The sequence below is a fragment of the Didymella exigua genome (assembly GCF_010094145.1).
Source record: "Didymella exigua CBS 183.55 unplaced genomic scaffold M421scaffold_3, whole genome shotgun sequence".
Lineage (NCBI taxonomy): Eukaryota > Fungi > Ascomycota > Dothideomycetes > Pleosporales > Didymellaceae > Didymella > Didymella exigua.
Window position 1 is genome coordinate 602,420 of NW_022984777.1, and position 18,866 is coordinate 621,285.

Genomic DNA, 18,866 nt, shown 5'->3' on the forward strand with positions numbered 1-18,866 from the left:
CGCGTCTTTGACGCGATTACGCTAGTGCCTAGCGCGCCAAGAACACTTATTCTCGCGACAGAGGACTGGGGCCAACATCCAATCCACATCAACTAAAGTGACATCCCCTTCTGCGCCGCATAGCGAGGGTCGCCAGTGACTAATTCATTCACTAGAAGTGCAAAGACTGAAATTTGCGGTTTAACTCGTACACGTTAAGGGTACTCCAACATATCGCCTTGTGATCACTTTCTTTCGACATCGCGCGCTTGAGATGGCTGTCCCTGGTGTGCCTCAGAACAGCACGGCAGCGAGGCTGGATGAACTGCTGCATCGTGCGCGGTCGGTCAAACGCAGTAATTCAATCGAGCCTCCGCTTCAGGTAGCAGAGCTAGTGCCTGAGAGCGAGTCTCTTTTCAGCGACATCAATGGCGAAAAAGATACCCTGTCAACCGCAGTTGAGAGTGCTGCAAAAGGCGTGTTTTACGCCAACATTGTAAGCAAACCGACTCCGCTGCGAATATCAGCTGACGTCAGTAGGGATCAACAAAGATTGATGAGCCAGAATTTGTAACAGTGTGGAACTTACTTGACATTCTGCAGTACTGTGGCGACAGAGGTATCCATGTCCTGTGAGCTGGAGTATTTTGGAAGCGTGCTGATCAGATTAGACATATGCTCAGCACAATTAGTGCTTCTACTGATCGAAGAGCTTCTCGACAGCCAGTCACTGGCGCAATGTCGGACGGTATTCAACTTCCTCGAATCGCGAAGAGAAGCAATCATCGCAGTATGTTCTCCGACATTCCAGTCTGCTAAACTTACTCCTCGTTAGATAAGCTCTCAAAACAAGTCCCTGGTCATTCTGCGACTGTGTAATGAACTGCTCCGCCGGCTGTCTCGCGCGGAAGATCCGGTCTTCTGTGGCCGTGTGTACATTTTTATGTTCCAAAGCTTCCCGCTTGGTGACAAGAGCTCAGTCAACCTTCGCGGCAATTTCCACGTGGAGAATGTCACAACGTTCGAAGACTTCCTGGCAGATACACCTGCAAATGAGGATGCGATGCAAGTCGATAACGATGCATCAGCGCCTACCATCAAGACTACGGCTGCGTCTGAGGACCCAGCGACCAGGCCTGGTAACTCCCTGAAAGGGAAGGCGGATCAGCCCAAGACACTGAACATCGACACACTGTACCCAGTCTTCTGGTCATTGCAACACTCGTTCTCAAACCCGCCCCGCCTTTTCGAGGAGAATAACTTCAAGGATTTTCGGAGCAGTCTGGAAGCGACACTTGCGAAATTCAAGGAGGTGCCGAAGGTGATACAATCAGGGGACATCGAACGCAAGAAAGGACCAAAGCCTTCTTCGGGCGATAGCTATGACGTGTTCGCAAACACGTTCAACCCAAAGTACCTTACAAGTCGTGACTTGTTTAAGCTCGAGGTATGTGCCCACCATCTTCTCAACATATGCTGTGGCTGACACCTCGTAGCTAAGCGATCTTGCTTTCCAGCGACACATCCTGGTTCAGGCCCTCATACTTGTCGATTTTCTCTTGACTTTAACCGATAAAGCAAAGAGCAAGCCACTCTACCAAAATGCGCAAAAGGCCATGCAGTACAACTTCACTATGCGTGAGCAAGACGTAAGTGTCCGCCACCTTCTCTCCTGATCTTCGAGTTTCGCCACTGGCGCCTACGTCAGTGATCATTAACTCTTCTTGTCATGTCTGACCATAAAGCACAGACCGAATGGGCATTGGGCATCAAAACCGCCATCGCAAATTACCTGCAGGAGGGCCCGGACGGCAAGTTCTACTACCGGATGGTAGACACCGTGCTTTCCCGTGACAAAAACTGGGTAAGATGGAAGATGGAGAACTGTCAGCCGTTCACTCGAAAGCGCGTCGACACAGCACAGTTCTTGACATCCAAATCTGATGCTGTGCGTGCCGTCGCAAAGAAGAGACCAATGGAGCCCATGGGCGTTCCCAGCTCTCTGGACTTCTTGTATAACACGGAAGCGGAAAAGGGACTGTCTCAACTGCGGCAGCGCGATCGGTATGATACACCCGTCAAGTCGAAAACCCCATTTGCTGTGCTTACAACCACAAGGTTCAATGCACCAAGTGCAGAAACATACGCGAAGAAGGTCAAGATGATCGACCTTGATTTGGAGATAGCTAACAATGAATCTGAGAAGCGCGAGATAGAGGAGAAGAAGTCAAGCTACATCTGGAGGGGTCTTCGCGCGGCATCTCAGAAGCAGCTGAGCTCGTTCGAGAAGATCGAACGTGGTAGGGGTCTGGAGGCTCTCCAGCCGACCCCTTCTCAAACTGAGATTGCAGGCGACAATACCGCACCCACCGTTCCGGAAGGCAGGGATGCAGCTCCGCTAGAAGAACAGCATAGCGTCGAGGAGCAGCGGGCCGAGCAACGAGATCAAGTGACTGCAGACACAGAGATGAAGTAACCAGCAGGGGAATTGCTGCATGTGCGAGTGGCGTGTCATGTGGGGTTGTGAACATGCAGTCTATCTCACAAACTCTGTCTTCTTTTGACGATGTGCATTGTGGGTGAGGCGTAACGCCCGGTTATGAGGAGATGGTGTTGACGGGGGTCATATGAAGACTAAATGGGGCACAGCCAGTCATCATACATGTCTCCGAGCGATCTTTGAGGTACCACTGGAGTTGCCAGCGGGCTGTGAAGCAGCCGCAGAGCGGCGCCACGCCACAGGACACGCAGCGCCACGATCTGCAGGATGGAGATGAAGGGCGCAATCAAGACTACTGGACCGACGTGCCCGGCCAGTGGCCAGACGTTGTGTCATTCCCGGCACTACGAAATTAAACTGTCAAGCGAACACATCAAGTGCCGCTGCCAGCCAGAATGACCTCAGGCGGGCGGACGTAGGCTGTATTGCAGTCATTGGCCGAAGTTTGAGTTCAGATGCTCCACGTACGTGGGCGATGCTGCGGTCCCCCGAAATGAAGGGACCTTGTCTTACCTGTCACAGCGTTCTCGATTGTGAATGGAGGCATTGTCATTGTTCTGGCATTGAGCTGCTAGCGAAGTGTCAACTTCACAGTACGAGCGCACCGGGCTATCTCCAAACTAGCATACAGCATTATTGATGGTCTTCAATGCAATGGCAGAACGAAAAGCCGAATGGTAGCGCTTGTCGGAAAGAGCATCTTCTCCCGACATCAGCTGCTCAGCATGCCATCCATGTGTCCATCAAACACGTGTACCCTTTGCTCCCCACCAATAGCCCGCCAAAATTTCCGCGGCGGTTTCGCTTTCGCTGCTGGGTTGACGGATGAAAGCGGGTAGGTAGTAAATGACAGGAGCTCGGCTTGGCACACGTTTGGAAAATCGGCCGCGAGGCCGGTCTCGGCATCGACGCCTAGACTGGAGATTGCTTATCCCGGCAAAAAGTGAGTTCTGATTTTCTTCTGCGTTGCGAAACATGCCAAACAACCCAAACGCTGGCCGCCAGCTGTGTGCCTCACCGTGGGACAACACCATTTAGCGTTCGATGGCGTTGAGGCCGCCCGTGCCGACGATCACAGCGTCCACAGCGAGCACCGCACCCAGCGCTCGGCTATCGTTGCTGTGTTCATGATGCACTACGCCCCAGCCTGGTGCGCCGGCTGGCCAGCTCATTTCAGGCACGGGTGATGACTATGTTCGGCTTGAGAGCTGCTGATCCCCGCGGAAACTTGGAAGGGTTGGCTGCACTGACCGGCACTGATTGCGATCTCAACGCAGGCCCACCTGCCTATCCTTGACGTCCCCTGCAACGCGCCGTCGAGACATTGTGGCAGCCTCACGCAGCGAAACAGACTGGCGTCTGGACGCTGAGTCCTTGTGCCCGCCGCTACCCTGGGCACCCTGCCATGATGCGTTACGTCGACAAGCACCGCTGTCAGAGCCACCGACAGAAGGCCGGCGTTGCACCATGAAGAAGTGGGCTTCGAGAAAATACGATCTCAGTGCGGCCCGAAGCTTTTCGCCGTTGGATCCTCCAGCCAGATCGTTCACTGCACGCGCCATACACTGCAGCCGGCGTGCTAGGCGCTCGGCGACGGGCAACTAGGTACTCGTGACTACACGGCAGCCACTACGACTGATCGCGCAGGTGTGTAGCCAGTTTGTACCTGTTCAGCACGAATCCAGTTAATCGCTGTTTGCTGGCGGCGAGGGCATCCAAGCACTGAATTTCATGCGTCGCAGGGCGCAATGGGCGGCTCGAAGAACAAGGCTGATGCAGCGCGTTCCTGACGCAATCTCGCGGGCCACAGCCGTTATGAGACAGCTGCCAAACGACGCTTTGAAAGCCACCAGCCGCATACCAGCACGGATGTGGACCGCTGTGAAGCGCTGGTTACTCGGCAGTAGCATGGAGTGAGCACGCTGCACATGCGCGGCTAGCAATACACCTATCCTCAGTCCGACCTCACCACCACCACCTCGCTCGCCCACGGCGCGGACTAAAGCAGCATCAACAGTAGAGACCCCGCAAAGAAACGTTGCCGAACCCTGTAACCCTGTCGTATAATCCCTGTCGCTCCTGCTGCGTGTGTCCCTGGGGCTCCCGTTGTGCTTCAGACCAATGGAAACGCCCACAACTGCCTTTAGAGACGCCACGGTCCATGCATTGCTCGTCGGCGGTTTCTTTACTAGGGCCCTGGTCTACTGCAGGCAGCCCTCCATGTTCACGCACCGCTCACGGTCCTCCTCGAGAGGGCCCCCCGGTTTCCAGTGCACCTGATTCAGAGACCGTCGATTCGCCCGCTCCCGCTCCGTCTCTCCTTCACGTCCCGAGCTACTGTATCCCTGTGTCTTGGAACTTTTGGGGCCTTCCTAGCCCTCGACGTTAGTCACGCATCTTGTCGTGTAACGACTCGCTTCTAGATTCCCTACGGATGTCATGTTTCTGAAAGTGCCCTTAGTCTATGCGTGGCCCAACCCCAGTCCTCACACTTCTCAAAAGCTCGATTTATCCGGATCATCCTCAGCAGTAAAGCGTTAAGCCTTTCTTGTCTGAATGATCTGTTCCGCTTCCCCTGCTGCATTCGCTCAAGCACCCTCCGCCAGGTTCTGAACCTACTTACAAAGGGTTCCCCATCGCCGAATGCTTGCTTTCCATTCGAGCTAGCCAACTGCTTACCACAACACTCTACCTCCCTATCAAGCAACTTGCTCCACCATCAGGTCTCATCAGATTGACCCAGTGTCTCCTTCAGCCCCACGTCGAGCCCAGATCTCGATCATCAGCCCATCTCCATCAAGCTTTACCGAGCCACGCATCCTTCAAGGCATATACTGTGGGTCGTAACGCTGCTCATCTTCGCCACCCTTTACACCTCTTCCAAGTCATTGGCGGCCAAGGCTCAAAGCCTGCCGGTGCAACCAAGTCAGTTCCAGTCTGTTCGCAGCACCAGGCGCTGGTGATGGTTACCTCGTACTAAACTGGCGCAGCAGCACAACCAGCACTATCTCTCTATTGTCTTTCTTTGCGAAAAGCGCCAATGGTTGAAGCAAGCTTCAACGTTCCCCTGTCCCCTCCTACTTCGCCTCGCAATTTTGCGTACGGCATGTCCACTGTCGAAAACGAGTGGCAGTCTTCCGGTATACGAACGGAAGAGCACACCCCGCCACACTCGGATTGCGACATGACGGCTCTTCAAGTCGAAAAAGCCAGCAGCACATACGATCTCAAGCGACCAACGATCAGATCGCACAAGAGCTTCCCTTATCTCCTCAACAACAAGTCACACAGCAATGACTCTAGCTCACTATCAACCGTGGATGAAATCGAGCCGCACGACTTGCCTACAGTAACCTTTGGCGGCTCAGCTCCAACTAGTCCGATCTCCAGACTGACTCCACCTTCGACCAACGATGGGAACACGGAGGAGAAGGCGGAAGAGGAGGGTGACGATATCATTCTTGATGAGAAATACGAAGATGTCGATAGTGACACCAACGAGGAGGGCAAGCCGATGACAGCTGCTGAAATTCGAGCGGCCAAGCGCAAGATGAAGAGGTTCAGGCTCACCCATAACCAGACCCGCTTCCTCATGAGCGAGTTTGCCCGTCAGGCCCATCCAGATGCTGCTCATCGCGAACGTCTCTCCCGTGAGATCCCTGGCCTCAGTCCTCGACAGGTGCAAGTGTGGTTCCAGAACCGGTAAGGAAAGTAATCGAGCTGTAAAAGCAAGTTGCTAACGAAGACAGACGAGCGAAGCTCAAGCGTCTGACTAGCGACGACCGCGAACGCATGATGAGATCTCGAGCTCTTCCAGATGACTTCGATATGGCACAGGCACTTCACGCTCCCTTTAGTAACTCTCACGGATTGGGAACACCGCTTGCATCCCCTGCTGCATTTGGTCAAGGATTCCCTGACAGCGCTATGATGCGGCCCCTCAGCATCGACACACTACGTCGAGCGACACTTGACTCTCACATGTCTCCCACAGGCATAAGTCCGGCCTTTGGCGGATTCACATTCACACCGCCACAATCTGCTACCGACACACTATCGCCTGTATCAGCTCACGACTCACCCTTTGGGTTTCCCTCCGCGCCTCTTGACACCAGCCCCAGGACATCGAACCCATTCTCCATACCAGTGAGCGCGCCCACATCGTACTCTTCCCAGCACTCCTTTCCACGTCTTGCACTTCATGGCGACCGTATCACCAGGACTCGCGCTGGTACACTTGACTCGCCACTTCGAACGAGCATGAATTACTCTCACAGCAGCGACATGACCCAGGCATCAATGGACTCAAACAGCCACTCTGATACTTCAAGTGCATACTCCAGCTCAATGATGCCATATGGTGTTGGATACTCCTGTAAGCCTTCTAGCAATGTGTTGCTCGATAACAAACTAATCAGATCAGACGCTCCTATCCCTGGCTTCCAGGCGTCTAGCTCGAATAGGATACGCTCCTTCTCCAGCGGTGTGCCCAGGCGTATTGAGCTGAGCACCCACTACACTCCAAGCCGGAGCGCTTCGACTCCACAAACCGCTCAATTCCCGTCATACTCCAGCGCTCCGCTTGCCACACCGGTCTCTTACGGCATGCCCCAATTGAGCGCGCCACACAATCTCTCCACGTTCTCCAACTCTTATCTGCGCAGCGATTCTACCAACGACCACTATTCTGGCGTAAGCTCTTCACTTCGAGATATGCTGGAGCATTCCGATCACGGGAACGACCATCACAGCTACTGATCGACATACTGTCTCTATACCCTGTTCACATCTGGCGTTTAGCGTATCAATAGGCGCATTGGGCGGCAAAATTATGGACTGAAGCGATCTAGGGTATGGCGTAGCCCGCGTTGTCATGACTTTACGGCTATCCTGGCAGTCACCTTGAAACACTACAAGCACTTTTGTGGTCATTATGACCGTTCCTACTTCTTCTTCGTTCTCCTGCTTCCATCCCCTCATCATAAATCTCTTCTTGGACTGTGGCCCTTCCGGCAGGCTCGGGCTTTTGGCTTGTCCGCTTTCAGTTTTTCAACAGACGCGAATGGCGCATCTGGTATACCCTTCTTTGTACGAGTCTTGTTGACCCATTTCTTCACCACTTTCTTCGGATATACATTACTGGTGTTCATTACAAATCATGTACACAGCCTCGATTATCAACACGGCCCTTGCAGCTCCGTATTCAATATGCCATTTCCAATGCACCACAGAATGTCAGAGCAGAAAGTCCGTAGTGACAGACGATCAATGCGAGACGCATTACATCACACCCTTACTCTCGCCCCACGCGATACCTCGTATGTTAATCATTACAGCTGCTCATCAGGAATGACGTTCCGGCACCCTCGATATGGACAGGGTGACGACAACGCGTACCTGCACTAACAATCTCACCTTACTCGCACCGTTTGCTCGTTCCTGCGGTTAGCCTGCGGTCAGCCTGCAACAGGGTAGGGATGAGGACCTAGCAAGGAACACAACAGCATCTAGAGAACGCGCGAAGCCTTAGCTGCAAATTTCTAAGTACACATGATCCTAGCTTCTGAACGGGGTCAGAGCTCTAGCTTACATTTCGGAGTCTTGTACCGGATCTTGACTTCAAGTGCGTTCAGACGCTGTCACGATGGGTACAGAGCCAATGGTTAAAGTCCGTACGTCACCTGCACAAGCCCGCTCAATTGTTCGGATCCTTGCTGGACCAGCGATCCAACAGTATGTGCCTGCACATCTTGCCCGTTTTCTACGGTGCTCTTCACCACCCTAGTCATTTCCCTACCACAAGTCCGTAGCGTGCCTCCGGTATGCTAGACTGACGCAGCTACAATCCGGACCATCACACCGCCACATCTGCAGCAGCGAGCACTTCAGAATTTGAGGATTGGCGCTGTGCATCACGGACCCGCGATTAACAGATCACACGCCGACATAGAACCTGTGTGTTGTGCAGAAGCTTGGATCATGATCGCCCGACCTATCAAGCAGCCTGGGAAAGAGAAAGCTAGCTCCACTCACGAGCAATGGCAGTGCGCCCGGCCTCGATTTACCGTGAGCATGAGATCTGCTCTAGCATAATTAGTCTATATCTGGTTCTCTTCCGCAGCTCGATGACTTGTTCGCCGTACGCCCAGGATCCAAGTAAGTTGCGCAATCCATCCTCCCGCCAGCCAGCCAACGCACGCCGTTTTTAATAACTCTAATGGGGCAATGATGGGTAGTCTGTGGCTGAACACAGCAGGTATTGGAGGAAGGAAAAGCGCGTCCGGAGCTACGGATTCGCCGCTTCCCTGATCCATGGATTGCGCCCTGCCCGATGCACCTCTTGCACATGCAATGTACATACGGAGAACGTGCGACTGTGAATGGCATGTGGCATCGTCCACGTTTTCCCCGCAAAACGGAGAAAGAGTCATCTGCAGCGTTGGGCGGACCCATGGATGGGCATCGGGGTATGTGGATTTGCAACGCATGACTCGGTGCAAGGACCGCTGCCGTTACTACCCAGACTCAACCAAGCATTCATGGCAATTTAGCCAGCGGCACACCAAGCTTCATGCTACTCGTCACAAAGCTGAAGGCAGAATTTGAGCTGGCATTGCCCTCGGTTCCTGGAGCTAGAAGCCGAAATTAAGCAGGACCGCTGGGCCGCTCCGTCTGGGGTAAAGTGTGGAGAAGCGATGCTGCAGGTGTTTATTGGGATAAATGATCATGCGGAGGCGAAGAGGCTGACTGGGTGGAAGGAACAAGCGATGATCGAAGGCGCAGAAGTTTCTTTATGAAACGATCCTCGCGTGGCTGTTGTCAGACTGACCTGACAGCTGTACATACGATCTCATGCTCGGCTGAGAACGCATTCAAGCTGACCGGACTGCTCGCTTGCATGTGCCTTTGAAATGAGCTGGTGTAGAACCGCGATGCGCTGACAGCATGTCGGTTCAGTTTAAGCTCGCGGATCAAAGATACGCAGAGCCGTGATGTGACTTTCGATAGTTTGATGATGTGGAGCTCAAATCGCTTGCCAGTTGTTGCCCTTGTTGCCTGACGGATCCATCTGGTGCTAAGTATCGTTAGACGAACGTACAATTTCTCCGAAGTCGCGGCGCGTAGGGCGGCGCAACTGTAGGCATTGCCGTTCCTGTGTCCTCGCTTGGGTATTCAGGTACGTACCGAAGATTCCCTGCTCGTGCAGCTGGCAAAGGAATCGTAGCCGCTTGACATTCCTCTTCCGAATGCTAAGTCTGCCCGGCCGGACGGGACGTGTCGTGAATGTGACGAGCTTTGTACTACCTACCGTGTTTGCGTCCTTGTGTATCCGCTATTGGCGCCCAACGCGTGCAGGAGATGATGGTGTGGAGTAGCAGGAAATTGGAAGCAATGGACACCCGGGGTTCGAACGGTCAGCCTTGTGCATTATCGCACACGCGAGCTTCGCTCATGCGTGTTGGCGGAACGGAAAGAGACATCAGCCGGTCATCTTGCAACACCATCTTGAACTCTTTCGAGACTTGTACAGCACCGACATCCGGTATTTCCCAGTCACCTTACGCATTCTGGGTAGTCGAGTAATACGGCGAGTATGCTTCGCTTCCTTGAATACGTAATTGGCAATTACTCGCCGGTCATCGGCAATCTTTGCTGTCCAGATGCAGAACGGAGTAAATGATACTGCGCTGACGCTATTGGTGGAACGACAGTAGCAACGCTCGTCCTCACGTGTAGGCATGCAGTACTTGAGGGCTCTAGCTTGTACGCTTCACATGTCAGTTGGGCTCCGAGCGCAATAGGCGGCGATGCCATGTCCATGCTGCAGGCTCGAGGCATCCCTGACGGACGTGCCGAAGCGAAGACGAGACGGGAAGGAACTCATGCATATGTACCGCAAAACCTACGGCATTTGGCACTTCCAGCGTCGCCTTGTCTTATGCCAGCCCCCTTTCATCCGCCAACAGCGCGCGCAAGCACAGCGCTCAATGCGCACTTGTTTGATGTCGGTTTTGAGTACCAACCTGCCCTTTCGCTTCACCAGCGCGGACGGTTGAAGGATCAAAAGGGCAGCGCGAGGCGCCTCTAGTGCCCGACAACATGCAACCTGCAGATGCATGATGTTGGATCCCGAGGCTGTGCCCCCATTTTACAGCAGATCATCGTATGACGGTTGGCGCCATGAGCTTTTCTTGACCACAGTCGTTACTCGTACGAGATGCGGAAGTCTAAAATGCTGGGCATTACTCGTACTGCGCTTGCGTAGGGCCGAAGGGAGGGTCGGAAGTGGCGACAAGAGGTGGAGATGCTGTGACCGTGGGCAACCCGGAGAAACCTGACAAACGCTCGCCCTCTGGGCCGACATCATCATGCCACTGATGTCGCAGAGTCATGGAAAGAGGTTGCGCTCGCAGCGCCTGGCAACATCGCAATAGTCGGTGCAGCCTGATCGCAGCGCCTGTATTGGTCGACGTTATCTTGCCTCCTACCACATTCGATGATAAGGCCGCACCTTGCGCACGACGGGCGGTTCCTCGCGGAATTGCACTTGTGCGAGTACAAGGCATGTTGCCAGGGTTCTGATCCATTGCTTCTGGCGGTTCGATCCATTACTTGTGTCCCTGGCAACGAGGTGCATCGCACAGCAGCTTGGCCTGCCAGACGGTCTTAGTTATGTTGTGCTCCCATCGACCCGCGGGCCAGTCTTGCCCAATCGTACAGCATGATGCATTAACTCCACGGATGCAGCGACGTTGCCGTACGACAATCCGCTACCGTTTATCGAAATCACGTGGATGCTCAAAGTAGACATAGAAGATGTGAGGGAGAAGATAATAGGTATGTCGTGGGGTGAAGAAGTGGCATTGGTGGCACAACGCTAGTCTGTCACCAAGACTCTGGGGGCCTAAGGCGTGCATTCCGCTGACTTCTATCTCAGCTTCTGTCGCGGATCAAGAACTAATTATTTTCATCAGGATGCCGCTGCTTCGATCTGCATGAGTATGGAGGGACCTCCATTTCAGCACTAGGATGGCACGATCTCCGGATCCTCGACATTCCCAACAATAGCTTCTAGCTTTGGCGAAACAGATGAGTATATGTCATGTCATCCCAGCTGACAACAGACTGCCTCTTGGTCTTAAGACTCAACTTATATAGGACGATCTCTTCACTGGATCTAGCCTGCACCTAGATCAACATCGTCAAACCAAGTTTCCAATCGCTGACCTTGACCTAACCTCCTCCAGGGACTCAGCAGTGGTACCAGTTCAAGTTCATCCATGCTACTCTCACCGTGCTATAGACTAGCTCATAATGAGTCCTCGCAAGTCAAGACATTTAATTGTGTGTAGAAAGAAAGAGACAAGTCATATTTGTATCTTCATCGACCACTCCAAACCCAGCTCATCTCACGGATCTCCAGAACCACAAACACTCCTATCTCAGATTCTTCAAAGCAGCGCATCTTTCGACAGCCTTGCAGCACTCGCACCTGAGACCTGCTCAACTACAGGAATCACAAGGTAGGCAATTCAAACCGCGTTCTGATGCTTCTGATTCGCTTCGAGCTTCTCGGCAAGCAGTACTTCCAGCATGTCCCCAGTCGAAATCGATTTGAACTGGCGCGGCAATCGAGCCTCCTCGGCATTGAAGTAGGGCTCACCTAGGTAGAGGCCATTGTTGGTGCTACTGAATCGGTCTTGAGAGGACGAGTTGGAGCTGAATCGTGGATGCCACACCTGAAGATGTTCAGCCTGCACTAGCTGGCTTTGTTCTGGTGGGGCTCTTTGCAGAGTGTTCGAAAGGTACATGTTATGATCCACCTTAGAAGTCAAACCGAATCGTAAAGATGACTAGTCCAGGTTACCGCGTGGTATGACCGCTGAGGGTAGTAAACAACATCAGTGAAACTTCAGGCTGAGTGCTCGCACCTCTCCATTCACCCAATTGTGCGATCATACTCCAGATTCATGGTGGAGACAGCACTGCCACAAGCAGATTTCAGATCCAGGCACTGATTGGTGCTGGTGTTGGCTCATAGGCATCCAGGCAGCAACCTCTCACCAAGATAAGGCCAGCACCGAAGAGTCAGACGCTCTGGCAGCAGTCATCGGTTCCCTCAGCCTCAAACCCACTGACTACAATCCTGAGTCACTGTGACCACCTGTTCGCCTTCCAGAAGCCCTGGAACATTTTCGATGCCCAATGTTGGTCAGCTCGTTTGCGCTAGATGGAGTTAAGGGTGAAGTACACAGCTGATTGGCTGTTGAATTGGAGAATCGAAAAACACGCCGTCATACTGCGTGAATTCGCACCAAAACGTCACCTTTTGGGAACGTCGTTCGATCGCAGCGAGCAAACAGATGCAAAGACACAGTGGACATTGTGCGCACAAGGCGGCGTAGAGGTCCTCACAATGCTTACAGTACCCTTTGTCTGCCTCAAAGCCACCTCCTGGCTGAGACGGTGCGACGCGCCACAGAGCTGGAAGACCGCCCCATGTTTGTCTGGACGCAGTTTCCACTCACCTGGTCCCGGTCTGCAGACAGTGACTGCGCGCAGAGCGTTTGGCAGCGAGACACGTCTGCCTCGAACGTGTTTGCCGCAGACGTGTGAGATTGCTGGAAGTGCACTGCGCAGCTTGCCCCCCCCCGGGAAAAGGAAATAACGCCCCTTGGTGCGCTCGTCTGTGCTGGCAAGGCCCACGTCAAGGTGTTGGGGCGGAGTGCAGCGTGCAGCGTGCAGTGTGATGTTTGTGATTGCGGCTCGCAGTGGCAGCCCCGCAATGGTATTTGAGGCAAGAGCGGACAGGCAGCCTCGAATTCACAATGTGCATGGCTGCAGGAGCAGCGAGTTGGTTCAGTGAGTCGTGCGCACGCCTGTCGCGTGGACGAAGAGGCCGCTGCGGACGGCAGGCAGGCCAGTGTTCTGGCGGTGCACGAATCACATGCGGGAGGACTCCATGGGTGGGCAGTGATGATCCCTGTGGTTCGCTAAGCCCGCTCTCAACTTGGGCGAACAATTTTCAAGACGGCCTTCCTCTCCCTTCACACCTCTTCATCGTGAAGACCTAGACAACATCTCCGCAGCGGGCTCAGTGCATTTCCACGCGAGCCGCTTGCCAATTTCACAGCCGCGTCTGTTGGAATTCTCCGAGGAGCACCTGTCACGACTCTTTTCACTGCAATCCAGTGAAAGCGCTCGGACAGCCTCTTCCGTCGCCCTTCTCTCAGGAGCCGACCCTTCTTCGCCCAACGCGACAGACCCTCTCTTCTGCACTCGAGTCGCGCCCGCCGCCGACTCTTAATAGCAGCCAGACCGCCCCGCGCCGAATCCGAGATTCGCCCAGCACCCCGCGCCACTCTCAGCGACTGCGACCTCACCCGCACTCGCACCGCCCGCCACCGCTCTCACGCCGACCTCCGACGCCCAGGTACTAATGAGTGCATCCGCTTCGAACGCGCAGAACCCACCGATCGCCGCTTCCTCGACCGCTACGCCCGCGAACAGCTCCTCGTCTGGACCGTCCGCCACCGTGGCCGCTGGTTCGGCTCAGCCCACTGCCCGTAGCTCGTACGCCAACGCGACCAAGAAGATCTCATCTCCTACGATCGCGTCCAGCGGCGCGCCCGCGGCAGTGGGAGCCCCGCAGAGCGCACAGCATGGCAAGAGCAGCTCCGTCTCCCCGGTGAACGGCAGCAGCATCACGCCCGCCGTGCCCACCATGCCCACCATCGTGAGTGGCGGACCCAACGGCGACCACAGCCGCAAGTCCTCTGTTCACATCAAACAGACGCCGCCGACCTCTGCCGCGCCCTCCAACATCAAGTTCGGCTCGCTCGCCGGCTCGCCCGCGCCCGCGCCCGCCATGCCCGTGGCTCAGAGCAGCAACCTGAACCCGCAGGCCCAGAACCCGCGCGTCGCCTCGCCTGCACACTCGCCCTCGCCTATTCCCACGCCCGTCTCGGGTGGCCCCAAGCCAGACGGTTTGCCCACTCGCCCGAACCTGGTTTTTGGCGGACAGGGTAGTGAAAGCGCTGATGGCGTAAGTTGATCCCCTGCTCCCAATCTTGACTTTCGCCATCTGCAAGATTTCGCCCACACTTGAATATCCGCTGACAAAAATACCCAGTCTCGCCCCGTGATGCCCGCCCAACCGAACGGTCCCCCTCACATGCGCCGTGAGTCTTCCCAGTCGAGCAACCAAGGTTTCCAGCCCAACGGCGGACGTGGCCGCGGTTTCCAGCCGCAGCCCTACGGCCAGTCGCCTCAGCCATACCGCGCTATGCCTATCCAGCAAGTGGGACGAGGAGGCATGCCTCCCTCTTTCACTCCCCAGGGTCTGCAGAACTCTCCCTACCGCAACAACCGTCCTAGCCCCGCTATGACGCCTGCTACTCTCCACCAGCAGCAGCACTTTGCCAATCCTCCGGGACAACCCTTCTACCCCGGACAGCAGTACCCGCCACAAGTTCGTATACCCTCTCATTCTTCCAACAATCTCGTATCAGAGTTCAGCAAGCCGAACAAGCGTTCGCCTGCAACTCATTTTTCTCAACTTTCGACTCCTTGTTTTCATTCTTCGCATGCTCGTTCGACAAACCTGAAGGGGCCTGATTTTCAAGCGCCTGACGACGAGTCGAACGCTTTCTTTCAATCTATCGACTTTTCTACATTTACGAAAACTCAACAAGAACAGTATCTAACGACCATGCACCAGCAGAACATGTACGGCATGCCTCCTCAAGGTCTCGACCCGTACAACAACTACTACGGCCAGCCAGCGTACGGACTTCAGCAGTCCATCCACTACCCTGGTGTTCCTAACAGTCCCGGCCGTGGCCACGGCTTTCCCCAGCAGATGCAAAACCCGTACTCGATACCCGGCCCTTACGGCCAGCCTCCTCAGGGTCAGAGCATGTCGCGCACTCCATCGCAAATGTCCGAGCGCCCTCCATCTGCTGTACCCCAGCCTTCCACCCCTGCGATGACCAACGTCAACCACCACGCCCACACTCCTAGTGTCACATCCGCTAGCCCGGCACCAAGCTCGAGCGCTTTCGAGCGTCCGAAGAAGAAGAGCGCGGCTATTATCATCAAGACTGCTGATGGCGAGATTGTCGACTTCAATAAGTCCAAGGCCGCCCCCTCGCCTGCGTCTAACGCTGCGCCTGCAGCACCTGCTCAGTCCAAGAGCCCCGCGATCGCCGCCACTCCTACACCTCCCCCTCGTGCGCCCAGTGCCTCAGACGCTACAAAGACTGAGGAAGCACCTGTCAAGTCTGCCAGCGAGAAGAAGGCCGACTTCGTCAAGCAGTTCCAGGAGAAGCTTCGTCTCCAAGAGGAAGCTGACAAGAAGGCTAAGGATGATGCTGATAACGAGGCCAAGGCAGCCGTCGAAGCCGAGCAAAAGAAGAAGGACGATGCCAAGGCAGCCGAGGAGAAGGCAGCTCAAGAGGCCAAGGCCAAAGAAGAGGCCGCCGCACAGGAGGCTCAAGAGGCCAAGGAGGCCGAAGAGAAGGCTGCAAAGGAGGCCAAGGACAAGGAGGATGCCGCAGCAGCAGCTAAGTCCACCGAAGACGACGAGGCCGAGAAGAAGCGTAAGGAAGACGAGGAGTTCGACCGCATGGTCGCCGAGATGGAGGCTGAAGAGGCTCGTCGTGAAGAAGAGGAGAAGAAGTATGCTGAGGAGAAGAAGCTCAAAAAGGCCGCGGAGGACGCCAAGGCCGGCGACAAGATCAAGGCTCAAGAGGAGGCTCTCCGCAAGGCTGAAGCTGAAGCCGAAGCCGCTGAGATCGCTCGCCAAAATGAGACCCCAGAGCAGAAGGCTGAGCGTGAGGCCAAGGACAAGGAGATGTTCGCTTCTCTGAAGAAGAACACTATGTTCGGCCCTGGTGCTACCGGTGAGGAGCCCAGCGAAGACTCCGCACCTCCCGCAGCCGCTCCCGCCCCTGTGGCTAAGCCTGCTTCGGCCACCAAGCCCAAGCCTGCCGCGCTCAAGCTCGAAACCAACAAGCCTGTCGAGCCTGCTCAGCCCACTGCTGGTATGGAGTCTCTCAAGACTGCTCGCTTTATCCAGATCCGTAACGAGGCTATCAACTACCCTGAGGGTGTCCAATCGCCCAACCCTGCATTGAACCAGGGCTCCAAGAGCAAGGGCCGTCAGTACGACAAGGACTTCCTGCTCCAGTTCCAGGAAGTCTTCAAAGAGAAGCCCTCTGTTGATTGGGACATGAAGCTCAAGGAGACCGTCGGTGATGGCACTGACAACGGCGGCCGCACTCCTTCCGTGCGTAGCGCCGCTGGCCGTGCTCCTTCGCAGAGAGGAATTGGAGGTGGCATGGGCAACTTCGGTCAAGGAGGAGCATTCGGTGGTTCGCGCACACTTCCCCCCGGCACGACTTCGCAGCAGCGTTTCGAGCAAGCATCCGGCCGTGGCGGCGGTACAATGACCAATCCTCTGGCACCTTTCGTACAAGGTGGCAGCCAGCGTGGCTTTCCTATGGCCCCCGGCATGTCTCGCTCGTCGTCGTTCCAACCTGGACCCAACTCTCCTCGTGTTGGTTCCCAGGGTGGTCGTGGTGATCGCAGCCGCCGTGGTGGTGGAGGACAGAAGGGCCATCAGGCGGATGCTAAGACCATGCCTCTTACTGCAGGCAAGGATCTCAAGCCCCTAGAGCAGTCCCAGTCTGGATGGAAGCCCCACGGCGCCGAGAAGGTCGTCGTCACTGGCCACATGGCTCCTGATATGGTTCAACGCAAGGTCAAGGCTGCTCTGAACAAGATGACACCCGAGAAGTTCGATAAAATCTCTGATCAGATCCTCGAAATTGCTGCACAGTCCAAGGACGAGACCGACGGTCGCACTCTCCGACAGGTTATTCAGCTTACCTTCGAGAAGGCTTGTGACGAAGCTCACTGGTCTTCCATGTACGCCAAGTTCTGCTTCAAGATGCTGAACACTATGAGCCACGACATCAAGGATGAGAACGTTCGCGACAAGCAGGGTAACCCCGTCGTTGGTGGTGCCCTCTTCCGCAAGTACCTTCTGAACCGCTGTCAGGAAGAGTTCGAGCGCGGTTGGGAAGTCAACCTTCCTGAGGCGCCAGAGGAGGGTAAGGAGACTACCATGCTGTCTGATGATTACTACATCGCTGCTGCTGCCAAGCGTAAGGGTCTCGGTCTCATTCAGTTCATCGGTGAGCTTTACAAGCTGGGCATGTTGACCCTTCGCATCATGCACGAGTGTGTCCTCAAGCTCCTCGACTTTGAGGGTCTGCCTGACGAGTCCGCCATTGAGTCACTGGTGAAGCTTCTCCGCACTGTCGGTGCCACCATGGAGTCGGCCGATGCTGGACCGAAGATGATCAACATGTACTTTGAACGTGTTGAGAAGGTCATGAACATGGAAGCCCTCAACTCCCGTCTGAAGTTCATGTTGCTGGACACAATCGACATCCGCAAGTCCGGCTGGCAGTCCAAGGACATCCTCAAGGGCCCCAAGACCATTGCCGAGATTCACCAGGAAGCCGTTGCTGCACAGCAAGCTGCCGAGATGGAGCGTTCTCGCTCCCAGCGTGGCGGCGGTGGCGGCCGTCTCCCAATGGGAGGCCGCGGCGACGCGCGCTCATTCTCTGGTGGTGGTATGATGCCTCCTCCAGACAACAGCAGCCGTGTACAGATGGACGACCTCCGCAAGCTGTCCAAGGGTGCATCCGCCCGTGGTCTCAACAATACTGGTTCGCTCGGCCCCTCGATGCTGGGTAGCCGCAGCGGCAGCGGTCGTCGTGGCCTCGGTCCTGGTATGATGGGCCGTGGTGGTGATGATTCTGGTAACTCATCCCGCACCGGCACACCCCCTGTAAAGGAGAAGTCAACTGCACACGCAAATGCTTTCGAGTAAGTCATCACCCAGTCGCTATACCACATTTGTACTTTGCTAATAGTTACGTAGTGCGCTCGCTGCCCTTGAAGCCGAAGACAACGCCGGCGATGTCAGCTCTCCTCTAGCAGCTGCCGCCGAGACGGAATCCAAGCCGTCTGAGTGATTACCTTCATACTTCGTTCCAGCGCGTGGCGGTCATACCCATAGACAGCACCACACGCGGTAATCTAATCGCTTGTTTCGTTGCATAGACAGGGGCATTTTCTGCGCGCATTGTACTGCATTTCGCATCAAGACTAGCGGGGTCAAAAGTTCTTTGTTGTCGATTTACGGGTTTCGAGAGGATGGTGGTGTTTTGTCCATCTTTCGACCTGTATCATGAGCGGGTACAATACCATGACGGCGTTCCGGATTTGCTGAGGTAGCCACCACGCCGACCGCTTCTTGCGTTCTGGGTGGGATCTTTTGGCTCCTGGTTCACTACCCTATTCGTTCTTCGTT

The 18,866-nt window shown here is 55.1% G+C and overlaps 4 protein-coding genes across 4 annotated transcripts; all 4 read left to right on the forward strand.

The window, feature by feature from the left end:
• Positions 1–97: 97 nt before the first annotated feature.
• Positions 98–2,705, forward strand: M421DRAFT_248841 (nuclear matrix protein). Its single transcript, XM_033588583.1, has 6 exons — positions 98–475; positions 520–598; positions 651–769; positions 815–1,426; positions 1,476–1,628; positions 1,730–2,705. Exons 1-6 carry the CDS (start codon positions 254–256, stop codon positions 2,453–2,455), a joined length of 1,911 nt encoding a protein of 636 aa, XP_033453017.1. The 5' UTR covers positions 98–253; the 3' UTR covers positions 2,456–2,705.
• Positions 2,706–5,585: 2,880 nt separating this feature from the next.
• Positions 5,586–7,237, forward strand: M421DRAFT_89124 (homeobox-domain-containing protein; the record flags this gene model as incomplete). The annotated part of the gene is made up of 2 exons (XM_033597741.1): positions 5,586–6,181; positions 6,229–7,237. The coding sequence occupies 2 exons, from the start codon at positions 5,586–5,588 to the stop codon at positions 7,235–7,237; spliced, it is 1,605 nt and encodes a 534-aa protein (XP_033453018.1).
• A 2,940-nt stretch (positions 7,238–10,177) lies between these two features.
• On the forward strand, positions 10,178–10,707 carry M421DRAFT_249016 (uncharacterized protein). Its single transcript, XM_033588585.1, has one exon. It carries the CDS (start codon positions 10,293–10,295, stop codon positions 10,566–10,568), a length of 276 nt encoding a protein of 91 aa, XP_033453019.1. The 5' UTR covers positions 10,178–10,292; the 3' UTR covers positions 10,569–10,707.
• A 3,212-nt stretch (positions 10,708–13,919) lies between these two features.
• On the forward strand, positions 13,920–18,528 carry M421DRAFT_98004 (uncharacterized protein; the record flags this gene model as incomplete). The annotated part of the gene is made up of 4 exons (XM_033598567.1): positions 13,920–14,525; positions 14,613–14,951; positions 15,204–18,379; positions 18,435–18,528. 4 exons carry the CDS (start codon positions 13,920–13,922, stop codon positions 18,526–18,528), a joined length of 4,215 nt encoding a protein of 1,404 aa, XP_033453020.1.
• Positions 18,529–18,866: the final 338 nt, after the last annotated feature.